At 38.5% G+C, this 22369-nt stretch overlaps 1 protein-coding gene across 4 annotated transcripts in view; it reads right to left on the reverse strand.

Moving 5' to 3' along the window:
- Window positions 1-22369, reverse strand: part of CCDC186 (coiled-coil domain containing 186) — a 45920-nt gene extending 23551 nt beyond the window's left edge. The window contains exons 1-4 of one of the 4 annotated variants that reach the window (XM_070780873.1): window positions 22156-22369; window positions 12383-13078; window positions 3539-3665; window positions 719-847 (exon numbers count right to left, since the gene is read on the reverse strand). In XM_070780873.1, coding sequence (XP_070636974.1) covers window positions 719-847; window positions 3539-3665; window positions 12383-13017 — 891 coding nt within the window. In that variant the 5' untranslated portion in view covers window positions 13018-13078; window positions 22156-22369. Of the gene's footprint in view, window positions 1-718; window positions 848-3538; window positions 3666-12382; window positions 13079-14507; window positions 17515-17979; window positions 21583-22155 lie in introns of those variants that run through there. The other 3 variants (XM_019952982.2, XM_070780874.1, XM_070780875.1) reach the window with 3 other exon arrangements.

Consider the following 22369-nt stretch of genomic DNA (forward strand, 5'->3'; position numbering starts at 1 on the left):
ACTAAAACAAATAATATTTTCCTACAATATCACCAATTTATTTTTTGATTTTTGCACATTTTGGGGACCCGTGTCATGAAATCATAAAAAAGAAATGATACGATGAACAAATTAATATCACTAACATCTGCTTCTTCCCTTTCCTATTTCACTTCCTTTGGCTAATACAGATGCTATTTTCTGTTTATGCCTTCAGATCACTTTTCCACTCTTTCCTAGCCTGCCCTGTGCTCTGGGAAAATGACCAGCAGGGACTATATTAACAAGTTTCTTTATCCTCATACAAAGAAAAGGTTTGGAAGAAGACATGTTTTACTGTTTGAATTGTTATTGTGTACAATTTATTATCATTCTGTTTTTATTTTAAAATATAATCCTAATTCTAACAGTTATTTTAATGAAACTATGTTTGGGTTTATTAAAGCTATCAATTTCTTAATGTCTTATCCTCTATATTTTTCTTTAATTAGTATAAAAGGTTTGAGAACTGATAGTATAAGTGTTAAGCATGTAACATTCCTATTGCTCAGGGTCAGCATATTGTAAAGAATCACAGAAATAAGAGTTGAAGTTTTTTGTAGTTAACATACATTTATGTAATGCTTTAGTATTTTTAAAATCCTATTCCTAATACACACTAATGTCTAAAATTATCTAACAGGGTTAAATAAACAAAAAGTCAACAGAAAGTTAATAATAATGATGATTTGAAAAATACCTGTTCCATCCGATGGGCCATCTCTTTGTGTAATTGCTGAATTGCATTTTTGGCTGCAATGTCTTGAGCTAATACTTTATCTTTGGAAGCCTGAACTTCTTTATTAAGTTCCTCTATTCTTGTTTCCAACTGTAAAGAAAATTATTTCCAGATTATTTTTATAGCTATAACAAACAGACCACTAACATTTCAAATAAATATAAATTATATATATATGAGCATAAAGAATTCAAGAATATACTTCAGCCATAGACATAAAAAGTAAACATTAATGATGTGCCAACATATCATTAGAATTAAGTCAGTATAAATCTGAAGCAGACTCTGAGAAGAAAGATGGTAAGCTCTAGAGTAATTATCAATAAAATAACTCAAAAAAGTTAAAATATCATGAAAAAAATTTAAATGTTACATATTTACTTAATGCAATATAAAGCAGTAAGTGAGGAATAGGGAAACAAAATAGGAACATACCAAAAAAGACATAAAGAAACTATAGACATAAAATACTCAAAAATGGTAGACATAAATCTATAAACCTAACCCATAACCCTAATCTTAAATATTGTAAAAGCTACAACTTGACAGAAATCTTGAAAAAATTACACTAAGAAGCTAGATATTACATGATTCCACTTATATGAAGGAAAAGGAAGCATATATGATTCCATTTATATGAAATATTCAGAACTGGCAAATATATAGAGGGACAGAAAGTAGGTAGTTGTCCCCTAGAGCTGAGGAGAGACAGCTGACAGGGGCTGGAGGGAAATGAGGGGTGACTACCACGGGCTTGCAGTTTTCTCCTGTGATAAAATTTTCTAGAACTGTGACAAAATGTACAACTAAAAACCATCAAACCGTATACTAAAATGAGTGAATTAAGTGGTATGTGAATTATATATCAATGAAACTGCTATAAAAAACCCTACATGTTAGCTTACATATAGTACACATGTACTACTTTTCCTTATGACAACACTGTCCAACACAATACAAGCCCAATTTTTTAGTAGCAACATTTTAAAAAGTAAAAAGAAACAGGTGAAATAAGTGTTTTATTAAACCCAATGTATACAGAATATCATTTCAACAGGTGGTCAACATTAAAGAAACTGAGCCATTTTACCCCTGTTTGTACTAAGTCTTTGAAGTGCACATTTCACACTTACATCACCTCTGAATTTGGACTAGCCACCTTTCACATGCCCAATATCATGATGGCTAGAGGCAGCCATATTAAGTGGTACAGATTCAAAGATAAAATTAGGAAAGAAAACTCTGCTATACTGGCTAGCAAAAGAAAGGTCAATCGAATTTTCTCCTTTAAAAAGGCACAACCACTAACAAGTTCAAGAAAAGAACAGCTCTGGTTAGCCTCCATCTGTTTATTCTGAAGTTTCTGGTCATCAGCAGTGATCTGTCTACCAAAATTCATATTCAGCCCCACACTTTAAAATTAAGGCACCTTCACTTTAAAATTCTAAATTTGGTCTACATGTGGTAGATGACACACACACACACACAAATCAGGATTAAACTTTCCTGATTAAGTATAATTTCATTAAGTATAACAAAGTGTAAGTAAGTGAAACTTGGTTTAACTTTTCATTATGGTACTACCAGCTGTTTACTTTTATTTTCATTATACAGCTTTCTGTGAAAGATGAGGCAAAAAGAAAGACTTTTAAGGCTACCATGTTTCTAACCTTTTCCACAGAAGAAAAGTGAAAGTGAAAGCCACTCAGTCATGTCTGATTCTTTGCAACCCCATGGACTATACATATAGTCCATGGAAGTCTCCTGGCCAGAGTACTGGAGTTGTAGCCTTTCCCTTCTCCAGAGGATGGATCTTCCCAACCCAGGGATCGAACCCAGGTCTCCCACAATGCAGACAGATTATTTACCAGCTGAGCAACAAGGGAAGCCCAAGAATACTGGAGGGGGTAGCCTATCCCTTCTCCAGTAGATCTTCCTGACCCAGGAATTGAACTGGGGTCTCCTTCATTGCAGGCGATTCTTTACCAGCTGAGCTACCAGGGGAAAAAAAAAAAAAAAGGCAGCTCAAAAAGATAAAGAGCGGCTGAGCTACCAGTCTAGAATATGCACTTTGCTGATCCAAGCATCACAGTACATTAAAAAAGAAAAAAAAAGGAAAGGAAAGGCTTGGGGAAACTAGCTAACCAGATAAAATCTGAAGTAAGAGAGTCAGCCTTCAGTATAGTTTATAAAATACTAAGAACAGAACTACATTGAACTATCAGCTTAAAAGGGCTTCCCAGCTGGCACTAGTGGTTAAGAATTTGCTTGCCAATGCAGGAGATCTAAGAGACGCAGATTCGATCTCTGTGTCAGGAAGATCCCCTGGAGGAGCAAAGGGCAACCCACTCCAGTATTCTTGCCTCAAGAATCCCATGGACAGAGGAGGCTGGTGGGCTACACTCTACGGAGTCACAAAGGGTGGGACACAACTGAAGCAACTTAGCATGCACGTATGCTTAAGCTGTAAAACCTTCTAAGGCCAGATACAAACGTTTAGGTATATACTGCTTCTTCTGAAACAATCTATTTGACTGCCAAACAAACTGTCTTTCCTTCTCAGATATCTATTATAGATAGAATACTGCCACACATATCATATAAAAATATTAATTTACATAAAACAGAAAGATAAGGCTAGGATTCCCATAAGAGAGAATGCTTCACATACCAAGCAATCTTCTGCATTTAAAGTATGATTTAATTTACAGAACTTCGATTTATATACAAATTTTCAGGAATGTATTTAAGAACAGACTTCTAAGATTTTTGTCTTTTTACCTGTTTAATTGTGTTCATATGCTGCTTCTCTGTTTCTGTTCTTTTTTTAAGTTCTTCTCTTAAATTGTCTTTTTCTGAACAAATGTCTAAGATGAGTTCCTGATGCTTCTTATTTTCTTTAATTAACCTAAATATAAAAAGGCCAGTATAAGTAAAACATAATTTAAAATGTGAAAAATAATCTGTTTGCAGACTGAGGTGGAGATACTTATGATTAATAAACTAATATTTCCAAGAAGTTCTTTGGTAATGATATATTTCTTGGACTCCAAAATCACTGCAGATGGTGACTACGGCCAAGAAATTTAAAAGACCCTTGTTCCTTGGAAGAAAAGCTATGACCAACCTAAACAGCCTATTAAAAAGCAGAGATATCACTTTGCCAACAAAGGTCCATATAGTCAAAGCTATGGTTTTTCCAGTAGTTATATATGGATGTGAGAGTTGGAGCATAAAGAAGGCTGAGCACCAAAAAATTGATGCTTTCAAACTGTGCTGCTGGAGAAGACTCTTGACAATCCCTTGGAGAGCAAGGAGATTAAACCAATCAATCCTAAAGGAAATCAACCCTGAATATTCATTGGAAGGACTGATGCTGAAGATCCAGTACTATGGCCACCTGATGTGAACAGTCGGCTCATCAGAAAAGACCCTGATGCTAGGGAAGACTGAGGACAGGAGGAGAAGGGGGCGACAGAGGATGAGATGGTTGGATGGCATCATCAACTCAACGGACATGAGTTTGAGCAAGCTTCAGGAGCTGGTGATGGACAGGGAAGCCTGGTGCTCTGCAGTCCATGGGGTTGCAAAAAGTCAGACACGACTGAGTGACTGAACAACATATTATACTTTACAAAACATTCTCTGGCAAACAGGCTATTACCCTTTTCCTAGAAATCTGTATGTTTCAAATTAAGTGAAATATAAGCAGATAAAGAATACCACACTCTTTTATGTCTAAAGGCACACGAATTATGTGCTCCATCCCTTCAAAACTGGAGTTCCTTCAAATCAGTCAGGGTCAATCAGGTACAATGTTTGCCCTCCAAGCAGGTGTCTGGAGACAGGCACTTTTGGAAGTCACTACGTGGAAAGCATTGCTACAGCCTTTCTATGGGTAGAGGCAGGGTTGCTGCTAAACATTCTACAATGCAGGACAGCCCACCACCAGCAAAAAACCATCTGCCCCCATATGTCAATAATGCTGAGACGGAAAAATTTCGCTTTAGATTTTAATGACATTCTAATTCTTGGGCTTCCCTGGTGGCTTAGAGGGTAAAGCATCTGCCTGCAATGCGGGAGGCCAGGGTTTGATCCCTGAGTTGGGAAGATCCTCCCCTGGAGAAGGCAATGGCACCTCACTCCAGTACTTTCGCCTGGAAAATCCAATGGACGGAGGAACCTGGGAGGCTGCAGTCCATCAGGTTGCAAACAGTAGGACACGACTGAATTAGATACCATCAGGAGAAGGAAATAGCAACCCACTCCTGTGTTCTTGCTTGGAGAATCCCAGGGACAGAGGAGCCTGGTGGGCTTCCATCTATGGGGTTGCACAAGAGTCGGACACGACTGACACGACTTAGCAGCAGCAGCAGCAGATATTAAATTAGAATAGAATTAGAAATCTAATGATATTCTAACTTAATATCTATGATATTCTAATTTAATATTTAATGGTATTCTAATTACAGAAGTAGTCAATGTAAAGTAATAAAGTGTGAGCAGAAATTTCATTTTGAGTTATCTAAAAAATATAAATAAAACCTTAAAAATTACCAATAAAAGTACTTAAAACTATAAAATAAGATACCTAAGAGGGTTAACAGCTAATATTTTAGGATTACTAACAACAGCAACAGCTATTATTTAACATTTATTGCACAATTACTATTTCCTAAGTGTAGCTTTAAATGTATTATTTAATTTTCAGGTCTATAAATTAATAAGTCTATAAAATCATTATTTTATGCTTTATGAATTTGAAAAACACACCAAAAATGAAGCCTACAACTTATTCCAGGTCATATACTTAGTAAGTGGAGAAGGAAATGGCAACCCACTCCTGTGTTCTTGCCTGGAGAATCCCAGGGACAGAGGAGCCTGGTGGGCTGCAATCTATGGGGTTGCAAAGAGCTGGACATGACTGAGCAACTAACACATATAGTAAGTGGGTGAAGATTAGATTTGGAACCAGGTCTAATTCCTTGCCATCTTCTACTTTGAAGATCCCTCAATTACTCAACAAATGTTGACTGAGTACCTACTATGTACATATACTAGTAGTCTACATTTCGGGGGTATGTCAGTGAACTATCCCTGCACTCGTGATGCTCACATTCTAAGAGAGAAATTAAACAATAAATAGATATATAATGAAATGCCAAGTTGTGATTAAGTTCTATTAAGAAAACTAAAAAACTGGCAAGAGGACAGGGAAAATGAGTTAAACTATGACTATACTTACGGAGAAGGCAATGGCACCCCACTCTAGTACTCTTGCCTGGAAAATCCATGGACGGAGAAGCCTGGTAGACTGCAGTCCATGGGGTCGCTAAGAGTTGGACAGGACTGAGCGACTTCACTTTCACTTTTCACTTTCATGCATTGGAGAAGAAATGGCAACCCACTCCAGTGTTCTTGCCTGGAGAGTCCCAGGGACGGGGAAGCCTGGTGGGCTGCCGTCTATGGGGTCGCACAGAGTCGGACACAACTGAAGTGACTTAGCAGCAGCAGCAGCATGACTATACTTGAGGTAATCAGGACAGACCTCTCTCATAGTACAGGAATGCAGTGAGGAGGAACGTTGTGAAAATGTTTGGGAATAGAAAACTGTGTAGCATACAAGCTTCTTCAAGCCTTTTATGGCACAGTGATTTAACTCAGAGTATATGACAAAGATGAACACTCAATTTGTTGCAGAAAACAACTAGAAGCACAAGAATCCTGACTATAGTTCATAAAGTAAACAATTTAGGGAGAGAGAAGTGAAGAACAGCAAGCCCTGAAATTATTATTCTTATATGCCAAGTGCACATCCTATACACAAATAATTGCTCCTAATTAAAAATCTGGTTGGGACATTGGATAATAATATGACGGATGTATTAAACAAAGACATTTGCAAATAGATGCATTCATGAAAATTAAAGCCAAAGCAACTAAAAGGTAGTTTTCTTTACAGGAAATTGAATGAAGGTAAAAGAAAAAAAGACAAGTTATTTTAGAGCTAACCTGAATCATAAAGCATTTTATTTGAAATCTAAAATATTACATGCATAATAAAAATAACTTGGGATTTAAAGTAATAATATTTTAACCCTTTAATGTCTTCAAAACAATCCTATCAGGTAAGTATTGTCCCCTTCATACAGATGAAAAATCTTTGTCTCAGAGAGGTTGACTTAACTAAGCAAACAAAGCTTGCAACTGGCAGTGGGAACCTTCCAACTGTGCTTATTGCCCCCGTCTACCACGCTGCCTCTGTCCCGACATGATAGAGCACAAAAGAAGAATTAACTTTCTACTGTATTCCTAATGTTTTTAGCTAAATTTAATAACATGTAACCTGTTCATTTCTGATAAGCACATTTAAAAAATTCACTTAAGCCAGACTAAATGGGTTCAGATTTTAACTTTGTCATTTAGTAACTTGTGACCCAGAGCAAGTTAGTTACTTAACTTCTCTGTGCTTCAAGTTACCTTATCTGTAAGATGGGAATAATAACTGTTCATACTGCATAGAGTTGTTTTGTGAGGATTCCATGCATTAATACATGGAAAGTGCCAGGCACACTAAGTCTTCTGGCTATTATTATCAAATCTATAACATCTTATAATTTACAAGAGAAATATGAAAGTGGTCAAGACTCAAAATCTAAGGAAAGTAGAAAGAAGTATCAGGAATAATCTCAAAGGGAAACTTTAAAAGATTAAAGTATAAATCAGATCAGATCAGATCAGTCACTCAGTCTTGTCCCACTCTTTCCAACCCCATGAATTGCAGCACCCCAGGCCTCTCTGTCTATCACCAACTCCCGGAGTTCACTCAGACTCACGTCCATTGAGTCAGTGATGCCATCCAGCCATCTCATCCTCTGTCATCCCCTTCTCCTCCTGCCCCCAATCCCTCCCAGCATCAGAGTCTTCTCCAATGAGTCAACTCTTCGCATGAGGTGGCTAAAGTACTGGAGTTTCAGCTTTAGCATCATTCCTTCCAAGGAACACCCAGGACTGATCTGCTTTAGAATGGACTGGTTGGGTCTCCTTGCAGTCCAAGGGACTCTCGAGTCTTCTCCAACACCACAGTTCAAAAGCATCAATTCTTCGGCGCTCAGCCTTCTTCACAGTCCAACTCTCACATCCATACGTGACCACAGGAAAAACCATAGCCTTGACTAGACGGACCTTTGTTGGCAAAGTAATGTCTCTGCTTTTGAATATGCTATCTAGGTTGGTCTTAACTTTCCTTCCAAGGAGTAAGCGCCTTTTAATTTCACGGCTGCAGTCACCATCTGCAGTGATTTTGGAGCCCAGAAAAATAAAGTCTGACACTATTTCCACTGTTTCCCCATCTATTTCCCATGAAGTAATGGGACCGGATGCCATGATCTTCATTTTCTGAATGTTGAGCTTTAGGCCAACTTTTTCACTCTCCACTTTCACTTTCATCAAAAGGCTTTTTAGTTCCTCTTCATTTTCTGCCATAAGGGTGGTGTCATCTGCATATTTGAGGTTATTGATATTTCTCCCAGCAATCTTGATTCCAGCTTGTGTTTCTTCCAGCCCAGCATTTTGAGAGAGTCAGTTCCTAGGCAGGTTGATAGAGAGTCTAAGGGTCCCCAAGGAGAGAGGGGTCTGGAATTCTCAAGGAGGAAGAAAGGACAAACTTTTTTTCTTTCTCCGCATTCCTTAGGATTATATAACAATAATGTATCCTGCCTAAGGACAGTCTTTGGATTCAATCTTCTGTTATCTTAAAATGTTAATTATGGGAGTAGACCTGGTCTTTACAAGGATGTATCTTGCCTGAGGACAGTGTTATCTTAAAATGTAAATTATGGGAGTAGGTCTGATGAGGTCTTTACAACCTCCAGACATTCTTTGGATTATATAACCTCATTGTTAACACTAGCAAGCGGGTACTCTTTCTGCCCCCTTCTGATGCCTATGTCAGAAGCTTTCTCTATCTCCTTTATACTTTAATAAAACTTTATTACACAAAAGCTCTGAGCGATCAAGCCTCGTCTCTGGCCCCGGATTGAATTCTTCTCCTCCAGGGGCCAAGAATCCTGGTATATTCACGTGATTCAACAACAACCTTTCAGTTTCTCATGATGTACTCTGCACATAAGTTAAATAAACAGGGTGACAATATACAGCCTTGACGAACTCCTTTTCTTATTTGGAACCAGTCTGTTGATCCATGTCCAGTTCTAACTGTTGCTTCCTGACGGGCACACAGGTTTATCAAGAGGCAGGTCAGGTGGTCTGGTATTCCATCTCTTTCAGAATTTTCCAGTTTATTGTGATCCACAGAGTCAAAGGCTTTGGCGTAGTCAATAAAACAGAAATAGATGTTTTTCTGGAACTCTCTTGCTTTTTCCATGATCCAGCGGATGTTGGCAATTTGATCTCTGGTTCCTCTGCCTTTTCTAAAACCAGCTTGAACATCAGGAAGTTCACGGTTCACGTATTGCTGAAGCCCGGCTTGGAGAATTTTGAGCATTACTTTACTAGCGTGTGAGATGAGCGCAATTGTGTGGTAGTTTGAGCATTCTTTGGCATTGCCTTTCTTTGGGATTGGAATGAAAACTGACCTTTTCCAGTCCTGTGGCCACTGCTGAGTTTTCCAAATTTGCTGGCATATTGAGTGCAGCACTTTCACAGCATCATCTTTCAGGATCTGGAATAGCTCAAATGGAATTCTATCACCTCCACTAGCTTTGTTCGTAGTGATGCTTTCTAAGGCCCACTTGACTTCACATTCCAGGATGTCTGGCTCTAAGTCAGTGATCATACCATCATGATTATCTCTGTCATGAAGCTCTTTTTTGTACAGTTCTTCTGTGTATTCTTGCCACCTCTTCTTAATATCTTCTGCTTCTGTTAGGTCCATACCATTTCTGTCCTTTATTGAGCCCATCTTTACATGAAATGTTCCTCTGGTATCTCTGATTTTCTTGAAGAGATCTCTAGTCTTTCCCATTCTGTTTTTTTCCCCTATTTCTTTGCATTGATCGCTGAAGAAGGCTTTCTTATCTCTTCTTGCTATTCTTTGGAACTCTGCATTCAGATGTTTATATCTTTCCTTTTCTCCTTTGCTTTTCGCTTCTCTTCTTTCCACAGCTATTTGTAAGGCCTCCCCAGACAGCCATTTTGCTTTTTGGCATTTCTTTTCCATGGGGATGGTCTTGAACCCTGTCTCCTGTACAATGTCACGAACCTCAATCCATAGTTTATCAGGCACTCTGTCTATCAGATCTAGTGCCTTAAATCTATTTCTCACTTCCACTGTATAATCATAAGGGATTTGATTTAGGTCATACCTGAATGGTCTAGTGGTTTTCCCTACTTTCTTCAATTTCAGTCTGAATTTGGCAATAAGGAGTTCATGGTCTGAGCCACAGTCAGCTCCTGGTCTTGTTTTTGCTGACTGTATAGAGCTTCTCCATCTTTGGCTGCAAAGAATATAATCAGTCTGATTTCGGTGTTGACCATCTGGTGATGTCCATGTATAGAGTCTTCTCTTGTGTTGTTGGAAGAGGGTGTTTGTTATGACCAGTGCATTTTCTTGGCAAAACTCTAATAGTCCTTGCCCTGCTTTATTCCGTATTCCAAGGCCAAATTTGCCTGTTACTCCAAGTGTTTCTCGGAGAAGGCAATGGCACCCCACTCCAGTACTCTTGCCTGGAAAATCCCATGGACGGAGGAGCCTGGTGGGCTGCAGTCCTTGGGGTCGCTAAGAGTCGGACACGACTGAGCAACTTCACTTTCACTTTTCACTTTCATGCATTGGAAAAGGAAATGGCAACCCATTCCAGTATTCTTGCCTGGAGAATCCCAGGGACGCGGGAGCCTGGTGGGCTGCCGTCTATGGGGTCGCACAGAGTCGGACGTGACTGAAGCGACACAGCAGCAGCAGCAGCCAGGTGTTTCTTGACTTCCTACTTTTGCATTCCAGTCCCCTATAATGAAAAGGACATCTTTTTGGGGTGTTAGTTCTAAAAGGTCTTGTAGGTCTTCATAGAACCATTCAACTTCAGCTTCTGGAAATAAGGAAGTTACCCAGAAAAGCAAGAATGGCAGAAAAACTGATGATTCAAGTATAAAATCATTGTTTTTTCCATAACAGCAGCATTCCAGTAAAGTTATTAGCAGCAGTAGCTGCCATTAGTTTTTAGGCAGTATTAAGAAAGTATCAAGAGATATCTGGAGTCTCAACAGATATTTGTACACTCATGTTCACAGCAGCATTATTCAAGACGGTCAAAAGGTAGAAGCAACCCAAATGTCCACTGACGGATGGAAGATAAACAATATACAACATACATACAGTGGACTATTATTCACCCTAAAAAGGAAAGAAACTCTAACACATGCTACAGTTGGGATGAACCTTGAGGACATTCGCTAAGTGAAACAAGCCAGTCACAAAAAGGCAAATACTGTACAATTTCATTTACACGAAGTATCTAGAGCAGTCAAACTCTTAGAAAGCACAACAGAATGGTGGTTACCAGCGACTAGGGTGGGGGAATAGGGAGTTGTTTGATGGATATAGAGCTTCAAATCCATGAAAAGCTACAGTGCTGGCTGTACACTCTGTGAATATACTTAATACTACCAAACTGCACATTTAAAAATGGTTAAGGTGGCAAATTTTATGCTATGTGTATTTTATCACAATTTAAAAATAAAAAATAGGAAAAAAAGGCTTTGGCTACTGGGATTAAAATTCATTGGACAAACCAATTTCCTCCTCCCCTTTCTCTACACACACCCCTCCCATTCTAAAAAACTTTTTTAAAGTATCACTTTTTAAAAAAGAAATCAGTCTATATTAATGAAGGCTAGCAAGTTTCATTTTCCTTTATAAGGGTTATAAGAGTATATTAAATATATGCATCACTGACACATATAAATATAAAATGAAAACACAGGGTGATATAACACTAGGAAAAGATAAAATGAAATTTAAACTGTTGTTAAAATAGAAATTAACTCCACAAATTGAAGAGAAGGCAAAAATTAACTATGTTATTATTTACTGAATGATAATATACCAATTCTTCTGTTCTCTAAATTTTAATTTTTTTAACCAATAAATTTACAGCGGGGATTTTAAGAAAAAATTTTTAATTTCACAACTTCTCATTCCTTTTGAATTTATCTTAGTTCTGACAATGTAATGCTTTACATTCTTTTAAAAATGAAAAAATTGAGCTGTCTTTACAAACATTTCTAGATCTTTAATGAACTTACACTTTAATACAACATTTATTCTTTTAAACTTAACATATTAAGACTTCTATCTAAAACAAATTTTGAATCATATTCAAAACAGTGCCTTTATAAACATTTCTATATATGCTAACATATTTAACATAGGTATATTATATATAACACTCTTAAAAACACTATTTACCTACTATTTCTAAAATAATGAAAATATCACATCCTAAAAAAAAGTTATGTATTAACTAAGCAAACTTGACATTTGCTCAATAACTTAACTACTTATGTGCATGGCTCTACTGCGGAAATAAAAGTAAATAAAATGATACTTTAAAGAATTTAATCTTTAATCCCCATGTAAAAAATGACTTGAAAGAATAAAAAACTTACTTTTTTATGGTGTGTTCCTGCTGCAAATACTTATCTTGCACACACTTTTCAAACATAATTAATGCATTTTCTCCCTTATTCATTCCATTTGGTACTCGGTGTTCTTTTGCAAACTCAGTAGATAAGAGCTCAGATTCTATTTCTTCCAACAAATCCTCTGATGTTGAAACATTCTTTATTTTTGAAATAAGTTTCTTGGTGCAGTCTGTATCATAAGGACTTTCTGAGTAAGTCTTTTGATTACCTGCTGCTGTAAATGTAGATGACCTTAATTCCGCCAATATTTGTGTGACTGTTTGTTCTGCTTCACTTGTTTTCAAAACTTGCTTTGTAAAATCTCCACCAGGAAAACTAGCTATTTGTTCAGAACTTTCTGGGCCTGTGTCTGTTTTAGCACAGGAATCCTTACCCCCACCATGATCTGGAATATAGTTTTCCTGTGTTTCAGTTTGATTATTGTGTTCATTAGGCTGACATAAAGTTTTATCCAAGTTTAATGACAACAGTTTGGACTCATTTTCTAAGCTGCTGCTTTCATCACCAGAAGAAGAGTTGCATGAGCCTTCCTTTGTTTCCGACGTTTTCTCAATATTTTGATCAGAGGAAATGGAGGCTATGTGCTCTGTCTCCGACATGCTGACTGGCACCGATTCACTGTGTACGTCTTCAAATCTGCTCCTGATCTTCGTCTTACATCTAAGAAAGTCAAAACACACATTTTTAAAAAGTTTTTTTTAAACCAAGACCCCATATATAGTTGCATGCATTTCATGATGTAGAAAAACTAAGGCTACACATTTTACCAGTAAAAGTTCGTTCACTCTCTTCTCCTTCGATCCAGTCCTACCGCTTCACTTCAGCGGCAGTTTGGCCCCATGATACTGGGTACACAATGATACTAACAATGAGATTAGTGCCCCAGAATTGTTTATTAATAGAATTCCTTTAGCTCCATAAGGGGAAAAAAAGACTATGTAAAGAACTTAAAACAAACTATTGCAGAAATCAGATAGCAATGAAAACAATGGGCAAGAAATTACAAATCAAGGTAATAAAACAATGTACATTAACAATGCTATTTACTGCCAAAGGAAAACTAGACAATAAAACACAGCTGCCTACAGCCCAGACACCTATAACTGAGCTGAAAGAAGTCAAGGTGTAAAGGATTCCTGGCAGGAATTCATGTTTCTCCCTGGGATAAAGAAGTATCATAGTGATTTCCAAACATTCTCATCAAGAACACACAATGCTCAGCACAACTCAGATGGACCCCATTTGCATTGCTTCGCTCATAAAAGGAACATTTACAAACCTAATTCAACAATGTTAGAATATATTTTTTAAGCTGTTTATGAGGGTTACTAAGCTAGCTATTTTCTGAAAAATTAGTCAACTTCAAAAATTATCCTGAGACAAAAAAACATAGAACATTCCAACAATCTTAATGAAGAATTCTAAGAAAGGAAAAGAAGACCAGCTTGCCTGTTAAATATCCTGGCATCAACTAATTAGACATTGGCCCTAATACTATAAATTACCTACTTGTACAACGTATTTCCAAACAACCAAACAAATTATCATTATTATCTTGCTGTGTGTATGTTACAACTAAGACAAAGTCCACACTAGCAATAAAAGTTTGGTTTAGGCAATAACAATAAATGCAGTAAGTTAATAAAAACCCTTATGAGTAAGGTGTATTCCAAATCAAGGACAAAGTAAAATAATTCTCAAACAGGGACCTTAGCCACTATGTGGCTTCCTCATTTGGAAGGAAGCCACTACCTTCCTCAAAATAACTAATTTTAAGATACAACTTATGAATGTATTGCTGCTGAATTTGAAATCTTAATTTGGAAATCAATCTAAAAAGTGCTTTCAAACATCATAACTAGTCATAACTAGTCAATGTTATGTGATATCTACTGAAGTCGAGTTCAGAGCTGACCAAATGTAATGGACAGAAGATAAAGAATCTATTTGAAAGAGAACGAGTCTGTGACTCTCCAGCATAGACTGACCAAGTCAGAAGAAACTTTCATTTGACGACTCTATGGCGCTTGTCTGTGTGCTGTGCTTTGTCGACAGAAAAGCATCACACAAACAATGGTTATCTTCTTACCCAGCTTTCACGTTCCCCAGGGTTCAGTCCACAGCTTTATTTTCCCTGCTAGAACTCCTCCAGTGTGATCACTGAAGCCACAAGCTCATGGTTGACGCGCACTTGGTTTCACCCTGTGCTCCTGAGTTACAGATAACAAATTACCTCTTTGTTTTCACTCTACTTCTACATCTGTAATAATCTCACACGAATAGTGGCATTTCCAGTGGCTCAATTCAAAAAATGGCTAAATCCAGAATCACAACAATAGCTTCTAAGGTTGAGAACCCCTCATCCTTCATTTCTGCCAATGCTATCGTTTTTCTTCGTCATGACTCTTTCTTTCCTTTAGCCTCATATTCTTCTACTGATTTCATGTTTCCTGCAATTACACCCTCATTTCTGCTGTCACTGTCCCCTTCCTGCAACTCAACCCAGGCCTGATAACTTCCTATCTGAACACTTGAACTGTTGGTTTCTCAATCTCACTCCATCCTCCCTCCAGCTCTCCTTCCTGAAACTTCAAGTCAAGGAGCAAGGAGGCTAATATTAGGGCAGATGACCTGAGACGGCACCAGGTAAGTGTCATCCAATCCAGAGAAGGCGGTAAGTGTACACTACATTGGCTCTGCCACAGAGGCATAGGAGCTGCCCTGCAAAGTGAATCCTCGGTGGCACAAGGGTCAAGGGAGTTACAGAACTGCCCCTTCTCCCCAAAACACCACACACACCACCTCCAGGGAGATCACATCAAATACAACCAGATGAATCAGAGTAAAGGCAGAGCTACTGCTTCCCTCTTTCAAGTTTCAGATAGTGAGAACTCTGCCTCCACTGGCTGGTATTCCCCCAACTCTGAAAGGGCCAGTTAAGAGGAAGGAGAGGGGACAAATTTTAGAGCCAAATTACATCTCTTCTTTAATCTGAGCAGCTGGGAACTAACAGTTTCAACATTTCTTCATAGAGAAGAAAGAGTTTATGATTAACATGTTTTTGTTGTCTGCTTTTGTAAGCAAGTGAAACCAGTCGTAATTCCTGGAATAAGTTTTTTCTAGTAATCAAAAGTGGCAGAAGAGTTTTGACACCAAACCAAGACATTATTAAAGGACTGTACCTCAGAGGCAAGTGGAGGGGATGTGGACATTTCATGTTTATACTTCAGAGTTGCGACTGTACTATTTTCTCAATCTTATCTCTCAACACAATCTTAAAATCCTAGTATTTCTCTATCGTACCTTACCAGCCCTTGACCAGACGATTCTAGATTCCTCCAAACAATGTGCACGTTAACGTCTCCATGGCTTTGCTCTCATCTAGACCAGTGGCCCTTCAGTCTAGTGGCAGTGGTTTAGCCCCTAAGTTGTGTCCACTTCTTGTGACCCATGGACTGTAGCCCACCAAGCTCCTTTGTCCATGGGGTTCTCCAGGCAAGAATTCTAGAGCCGGTTGCTACTTCCTTCTCCAGGGGATCTTCCCCACCCAGGGATTGAACCACTTCTGCTGCATTGCAGGAGGATTTTTTACTGCTGAGCTACCAAGGAAGGCCCTCCCTTCAGTCTATCCAGAGCCTAATTATACTTAAAGGACAGACTCTAAGGTCATGTCGCCTCCAAATTTTCCTAATGGCAAGCACAAAAAAAACCCTCTCATGTAAATGAAAACATACTGTACTTACACTCATCAGGTACACAATCATAGCCTTCCTTGTGGCATTTCTCAACAGCCTTTTAAAAGATTTCCGTACTCGCAAGGAAGAGGAACCTCACTCTGAACTGAATCAAACTTCTTAAATCCCAAGCAATGAAACAGTAATAGTAAAAAGATAAACAAATCCAACAAATATATTCTCTACTACACTTAGAGTCATTCTTGCAAATGCTATTCAATGGTTCTCAGTGAGGGTGGGGCTGAGTTTACACAATGAGCTGGGGGTGCTGAAGACATTTAGAGGGTGGAAACCTGGCTGTAAGAAGACTTGCTATGTGCAAGACAGCACAGAACAACAAAAATGTCTCATTCTGCCGGCTCTTCATCTAGGTAATAAATGAACAAACACACACCTGTTGCTATAAATACCTCAGCTTAGATTCTGTTTTACATATCAAACCTCTGCAAATTAAAGAAGGCTGTAGCTCAGATGATAAAGAATCTGCCTCTGATGCAGGAGACCTGGGTTCAATCCCTGGGTCAGGAAGATCCCCTGGAGAAGGAAATAGCAACCCATTCCAATATTCTTGCCTGGAGAATTCCATGGACAGAGGAGCCTGGCAGGCTACAATACTTGGGGTCACAAAGAGTCACACACGACTAAGTGACTATCACAAACACAGTTCAACATCAAAAGGCAAGTACTTTCTATATTGTTTCTCAGTAATATGTCCATAATCTTTGGAAAAAGTATCCATATAAACTGGCATCTGATAACCACTTAGTCTGCAAACTCAGTTTTCAGATGTTCAAATGAATACTGATCGGGGCAAAAGGAAAGGCGTTAAAGAAGATTTGTGTGTCTATATGTAAAAAGCCATCGCCAAGAGTAAGTAAGTACACAAGAACGCTGCAGGGAGGGGCCGCCATCATGTGCTTGACTGTCTGCAGCTAAGCAGGGGAAACAGTCAGCTGAGTCCTCCTGTGGGCCTCCAGCTGGCAATGCTGATGCAGGCCCATTTGGCTGCTGTACAAATTTTTTCTTGGGGGTGGGGGTAAAGGAGTAGATGTCATTAAAGCTACCAATGATGGAATAGCCTAGGCGTATATTAAAGGGGTAGGATGCAAAACTATACATTTGTATATAAGATTGCTTTAGTTAAGAAGTGCTTGTATAAATCAAATTCACACTCATATACAGACATAGTGACTATAATTACTAATTACAATCTCTTTTGCTGAGGTAAGAAAAAACACAGGTTACTTGACTTTTTAGCAATTCTTACTCATTAGGGGAAGACACTATATTTAAATTTAGCGAAGTCACAAAATTCCTCTTAATTCAAGGACTTTTTTTCCCACCAGGGTTGTTTCTGTTTCTGACACAGTACTACAGGACCAATTCGCACTTCAAAACTGTTTCAGCAGAGTGAGAAGTGGTTTCGCTCTTACTGGAGCTCATCAGCTGTAGGCAACTGGTCAAGAAACACTCTTCACTTGCCTTAAAGCCAACCATTATTCACCATAGATTTTATTCTTAACCAGCAACTGTACAAAATCATTCCTATATAAGAACCTTATAAACAAAAACTCTGTTTTTAACAACTTTTAATACTATTTCTTGTTTGCCAGTAATTAGTAGTATAAACAAACAACAAAAGAAAAAAGCTTACTCAATAAATGCAAATACAAACTAATCCAAATCCACAGACATTTGGTACTAGATTATCAAACATACAAACCTCATACAAAACTGCCAAACCAGAAATACATTTCTAAACTAGATATTAATTCATTTATTCACCACATATGTATTGAATATGAATTATGTTCAGCACTGTCTTACCTGTTGAGAACAAAGCAGTGAATAAAACAGATATCTTTCTGGAGTTTACTTTCTGGTGTAATGAACCAACACACAAAATCTGTGTTAAATCTTTTACTCTTTGTTTACAGTATTGTAACTGGAAGGTCAGCATTCCATGAGACGCTATATAAGAAACATATGAGTGTTTAACTCCAACAGAAACATGTGACTCAGTTCGGCATAAATGTTATCTATAACAAACTACAAATTTTAAACTTACAAATTGTACCATTTGAGTCTCAAATAATACCAGCTGTAGCTTCTCAAGTAATGTACATCAAGATAAGCAAGTTGAGCTTGTGATGGCACTCCTGTTCTTCAATATAATAGTTTACTGTCCTTTGAAAAAAAAAGTAAGTACATCCAAAGGTCTTTTACACATTCCTCAAATACACTTTGAAAACAGAATAAACAAAATGATAACTTATCTTTCCGACCAGTTCTAATAATGTTCTAATAAAACAATTAAAATCAGAAGCAACCAAAATCATCATCCTCAGTCCAACATAAACTGATCACAACCCCCAAGTGTCTGACTTTTGATAGATATGAACTACAAAATATAAATACTTTCCTGGATAAAGTTTTAAAACACAGAATAATGAACAGAAAAGAACCCATACCAGAGACATAAAACTTTGTTTCCCGTAATGAAAATATCTGACACTGAAGTTTATACAAGGCGAACCTAATTCTACTCTTAAAAGATTAAAACCTGAGCTTGTTATTTCAAAGAACTCTAGACTAGTTCTATCAAAAGGAAGATTTATTTGTAAAGTAGTCACACTGTAAATGAGCTTTTTGGTAAAATTCAACTTTAATATACTGCGTTTCCTTGTGAAACACATTACTAGCTCTTTGTCCATTAGTTTAAAAAGTGTATCATATGAGGCCAAGGTCAATTATCCCTGTAGGGCTTTGTTTAGCTTTGCACCCATGGGTCAGGGCATTCAGAATTTCACAGTATGTATACTATAACACACACAGAAAAAGATGGTGAAAAGACTCAGGGCAATAGATGCAGCAGGACACTCACCCCCACAAACAGTACGAAAACCTGTGATACGATAACAAGAGAAATTACGGTCTGTCAAGACTCCAGGAAAAAGCAGCAAAGTAGCTACATCATATATCACATTACAAGTTATATGTCATATTAAAAGTTTGGTATTTTAGATCCATGGTATTTTATATATGTCTTATAGTAACTTTTAAATCAGAAAAGTTATTAGCATAGAAATCTCATCTAGAAGCTCCTTGTATAGACCTCACCAAAAAAAGTTCAATGACTCTAAGAAAACACGAAAAGTATTTTCAGCTAATTTCCCCCCCAAAAAACCTAAAAAGTAAAAAATAAAAAACAAAAAAACAGGGGGGCAGGGTTGACCTACAGTTTCCTTTTCAAAATGGGACTAGCTAATAACCTAAAAAAAATTTTAAAAAGATAAGTTTTAAGTCTGCCTTATATTAAGAAGTTCTGGTTAATGTTTATATTTTGAAGCCACCTTTGGCCTGGGCTTGGTTAATTTGGTACAATGCAATTTACCAAAAAATTAAATTATTAGCTATGACATGATCATCTCTGAAGCAGGTGAATAATTCGTGTTTCTTAATGACAGGCAACTGTACTCACAATCCAACTGACACTTTGCTGGGTTTGATTTCTACTTTCTGTCTTTGCCCCTTCACACCAGTACTTCTTTTGTTTACTTCTTAGCCCAAATAGATTTTTAAAATCTCAGTAGCTGAGAAATAAAGTTGAAAGGTGGCTTCTGAAATAATAAAATTACAGGGTTACTCGCAAATTTAAGTTATCTATGCTCCCATCCTAAAGGAAATCAGTCCTGAATATTCATCGGAAGGACTGATGCTGAAGCTGAAATTCCAATACTTTGGCCACCAGATGCAAAGAACTGACTCATGTGCAAAGACCCTGATGCTGGGAAAGATTGAAGGTGGGAGGAGAAGGGGATGACAGAGGACAAGATGGTTGGATGACATCACCGACTCAATGGACGTGAGTCTGAGTAAGCTCTGGTAGTCAGTGATGGACAGGGAAGCCTGGAGTGCTGCAGTTCATGGGGTCGCAAGAAGTCAGACACGACTGAGCGACTGAACTGAACTAATGCTCCCAAGGTTGCCCCGAAATGACACTGAACATAATATTCCCAACACAGTAAGCCCAGTGACATGTTTATAAGAAATTCAAGAATCAGCTTTAATTATTTAAAACTAGAGATAAGAGGTAAAAAAACAAATCTAAACTTTGTGAAAGAAACGTAACTTCAGGTTAAGGAGTCTTTAACATGAACTGTTAAGATGAATTTGAAAAACTAGTACAGATTATTAGTCATTCTTCAAAGGAAAAAATGATTTTTCTAAATCTCTAAATAAAGGCTGCATCAACCTATCACCTCTCCTAAACAGCAGACTTCCAGGAAGTTAGCATGTATTTGTAAATAGATGGTTTTAAATAGAATATACTAAGCAATCCTCATTAGCTATGCTGTCACTGAATAGCATCAAAGAACTACTCTTTAGTTTACGGTTGAAGGGACTAAAAGGTTAAAGGTCGGTTACTGTGCTCCACCACTGCTTTCTCGTTAGCAATAAACAAGACTGAAATACCAATGATACTCTTATGGAATCTCCACTCTCTATGGAATCAGTGGAGTGAATCAGTGAGATTTTTAAAGGAACCTCCGAATTTATATGCAGGTATTTTGAATAAGAAAAGGTCTTAAAAAGAATAAAACCAATATAATTGTAAGCCAGGCATTTCCAGGTAGAATCTTTAGTGATTATACATGCCCGCCTATTACAATGTAACAAGGGGTTTTAATTCTTTATGCTGCAAAGTTTGTGAATCACTCAGTATCTTCCACTGAATTTAAAATAATAGGAAAGGACCAAAAAGGAAGGAAAAAAAGAGAAGAAAAACAAAGCCAATCTTCACTGTTTTCTATTTGTACAATGATGGATAAGGAATTTGAAAGTAGCTGAATAGAAAAGATACACAAGCGGATGGTCGGTTTTACTATTAACATCTCTCACACCTTAATCTTTCCCACACTCTGCAAATATGAAGGTGTAGTTAGCAGTCCGGAAGGCTACACCCACAAGCATACCTAAACACTTACAGTTTTTTGGTGTGTTTTTTTGTTTGTTTTTGAGCGACTGCCAGCATACCTCTTGAAACACTATCACTGATTTGCCACATATTGTCCTCAGAAAAACTCCCAACCTATCATTTTAGAAGAAATTTAAAAAGGTAGGCATGAAAGGTAGATTACACAGGTACACACAGAGAAAGCTGCCAAACGCCTGGGGCTGCCCGGCATTACTATACTACATAACTCTCGGAGGTAACAAGATCATCAAATCGAAGATAACCCAGATGTTTCAAATCCAGGCCTCTTTCCTCTAAGCAAAATCAAGATGTAAAAATTAGCTAAAGTTCTTCCATTGTTAACAGGCGATGAATAATTATACCTGCACTGTTCCCCAAGATTGCTACGAGGGGACATGTAGAAGGGGGTTTACCATTTTACAGGTTTGACAGACACATAAATTTGAAATCTGATCCTTAGCAACCAAGATTTATCAAATGCCTTGATGTCCTTGGCGGGGGCGGGGGGGGAGGCAATATAAATACCAAGAACGATTTCGCTCATAACCACGATCCCAAAGAATCGTCTCTAAAATTGCTTAAAATCATAGTAATGGAAGTGTTTGGAAAAGGGTTTAAAGTCACTACAGTAAACACGAAACACGAACACAGTCAACTTGGAGAGGAAAGGAGAAACAGACGCTGAGTCCATGAGGGGTGGCCGTGCAGGTGGGGCTTAGCTGTTGTACACACGGGGAGACCCGGCCAGCGGCCTAAGTTCTGCCGCTCTCTACGGACCTCTCAGGAGGCGCGGCCCCCACGAGCCCCCGCGACCCCTCGCCGCCTCCGGCCCCGGCGGCCCGGGACTGACGGCCGGGAGGCAGAAAGAGGAGGGAACTCCTTCCCCCAGCGCTCGCCTAACTCCCTCGAGAAGCCAGGCTAGGGAGCCGCCCCGGGACGTGCAGGATGGCGCAGGAGGTGGGAAGCCCGCCGCGCCGCCACCGCGACTCCCCGGTCCTCCCCGGGCGCCCCTCTAGGGTACTTACCCCACTGATCCGAGCTTCAGGCCACACCCCTAAAGAAGCCGCTGGAACTACCGCTCAGGAATCAACTTCTCCATAGAGGGGCCCCGCAGACCTGGAAGTGCGGGGGCGGTGGGGAGAGCGGTGGGAACAGAGCCAAAAGCACGCTCCCTCAGCCGCGGCTGCCCCAAGCCCCCGCGGAGCTGACACATCAACAAAGATGGCGGCGACGCCGAAG

Source organism: Bos indicus, chromosome 26 (genome assembly GCF_029378745.1).
Source record: "Bos indicus isolate NIAB-ARS_2022 breed Sahiwal x Tharparkar chromosome 26, NIAB-ARS_B.indTharparkar_mat_pri_1.0, whole genome shotgun sequence".
Classification (NCBI taxonomy): Eukaryota; Metazoa; Chordata; class Mammalia; order Artiodactyla; family Bovidae; genus Bos; species Bos indicus.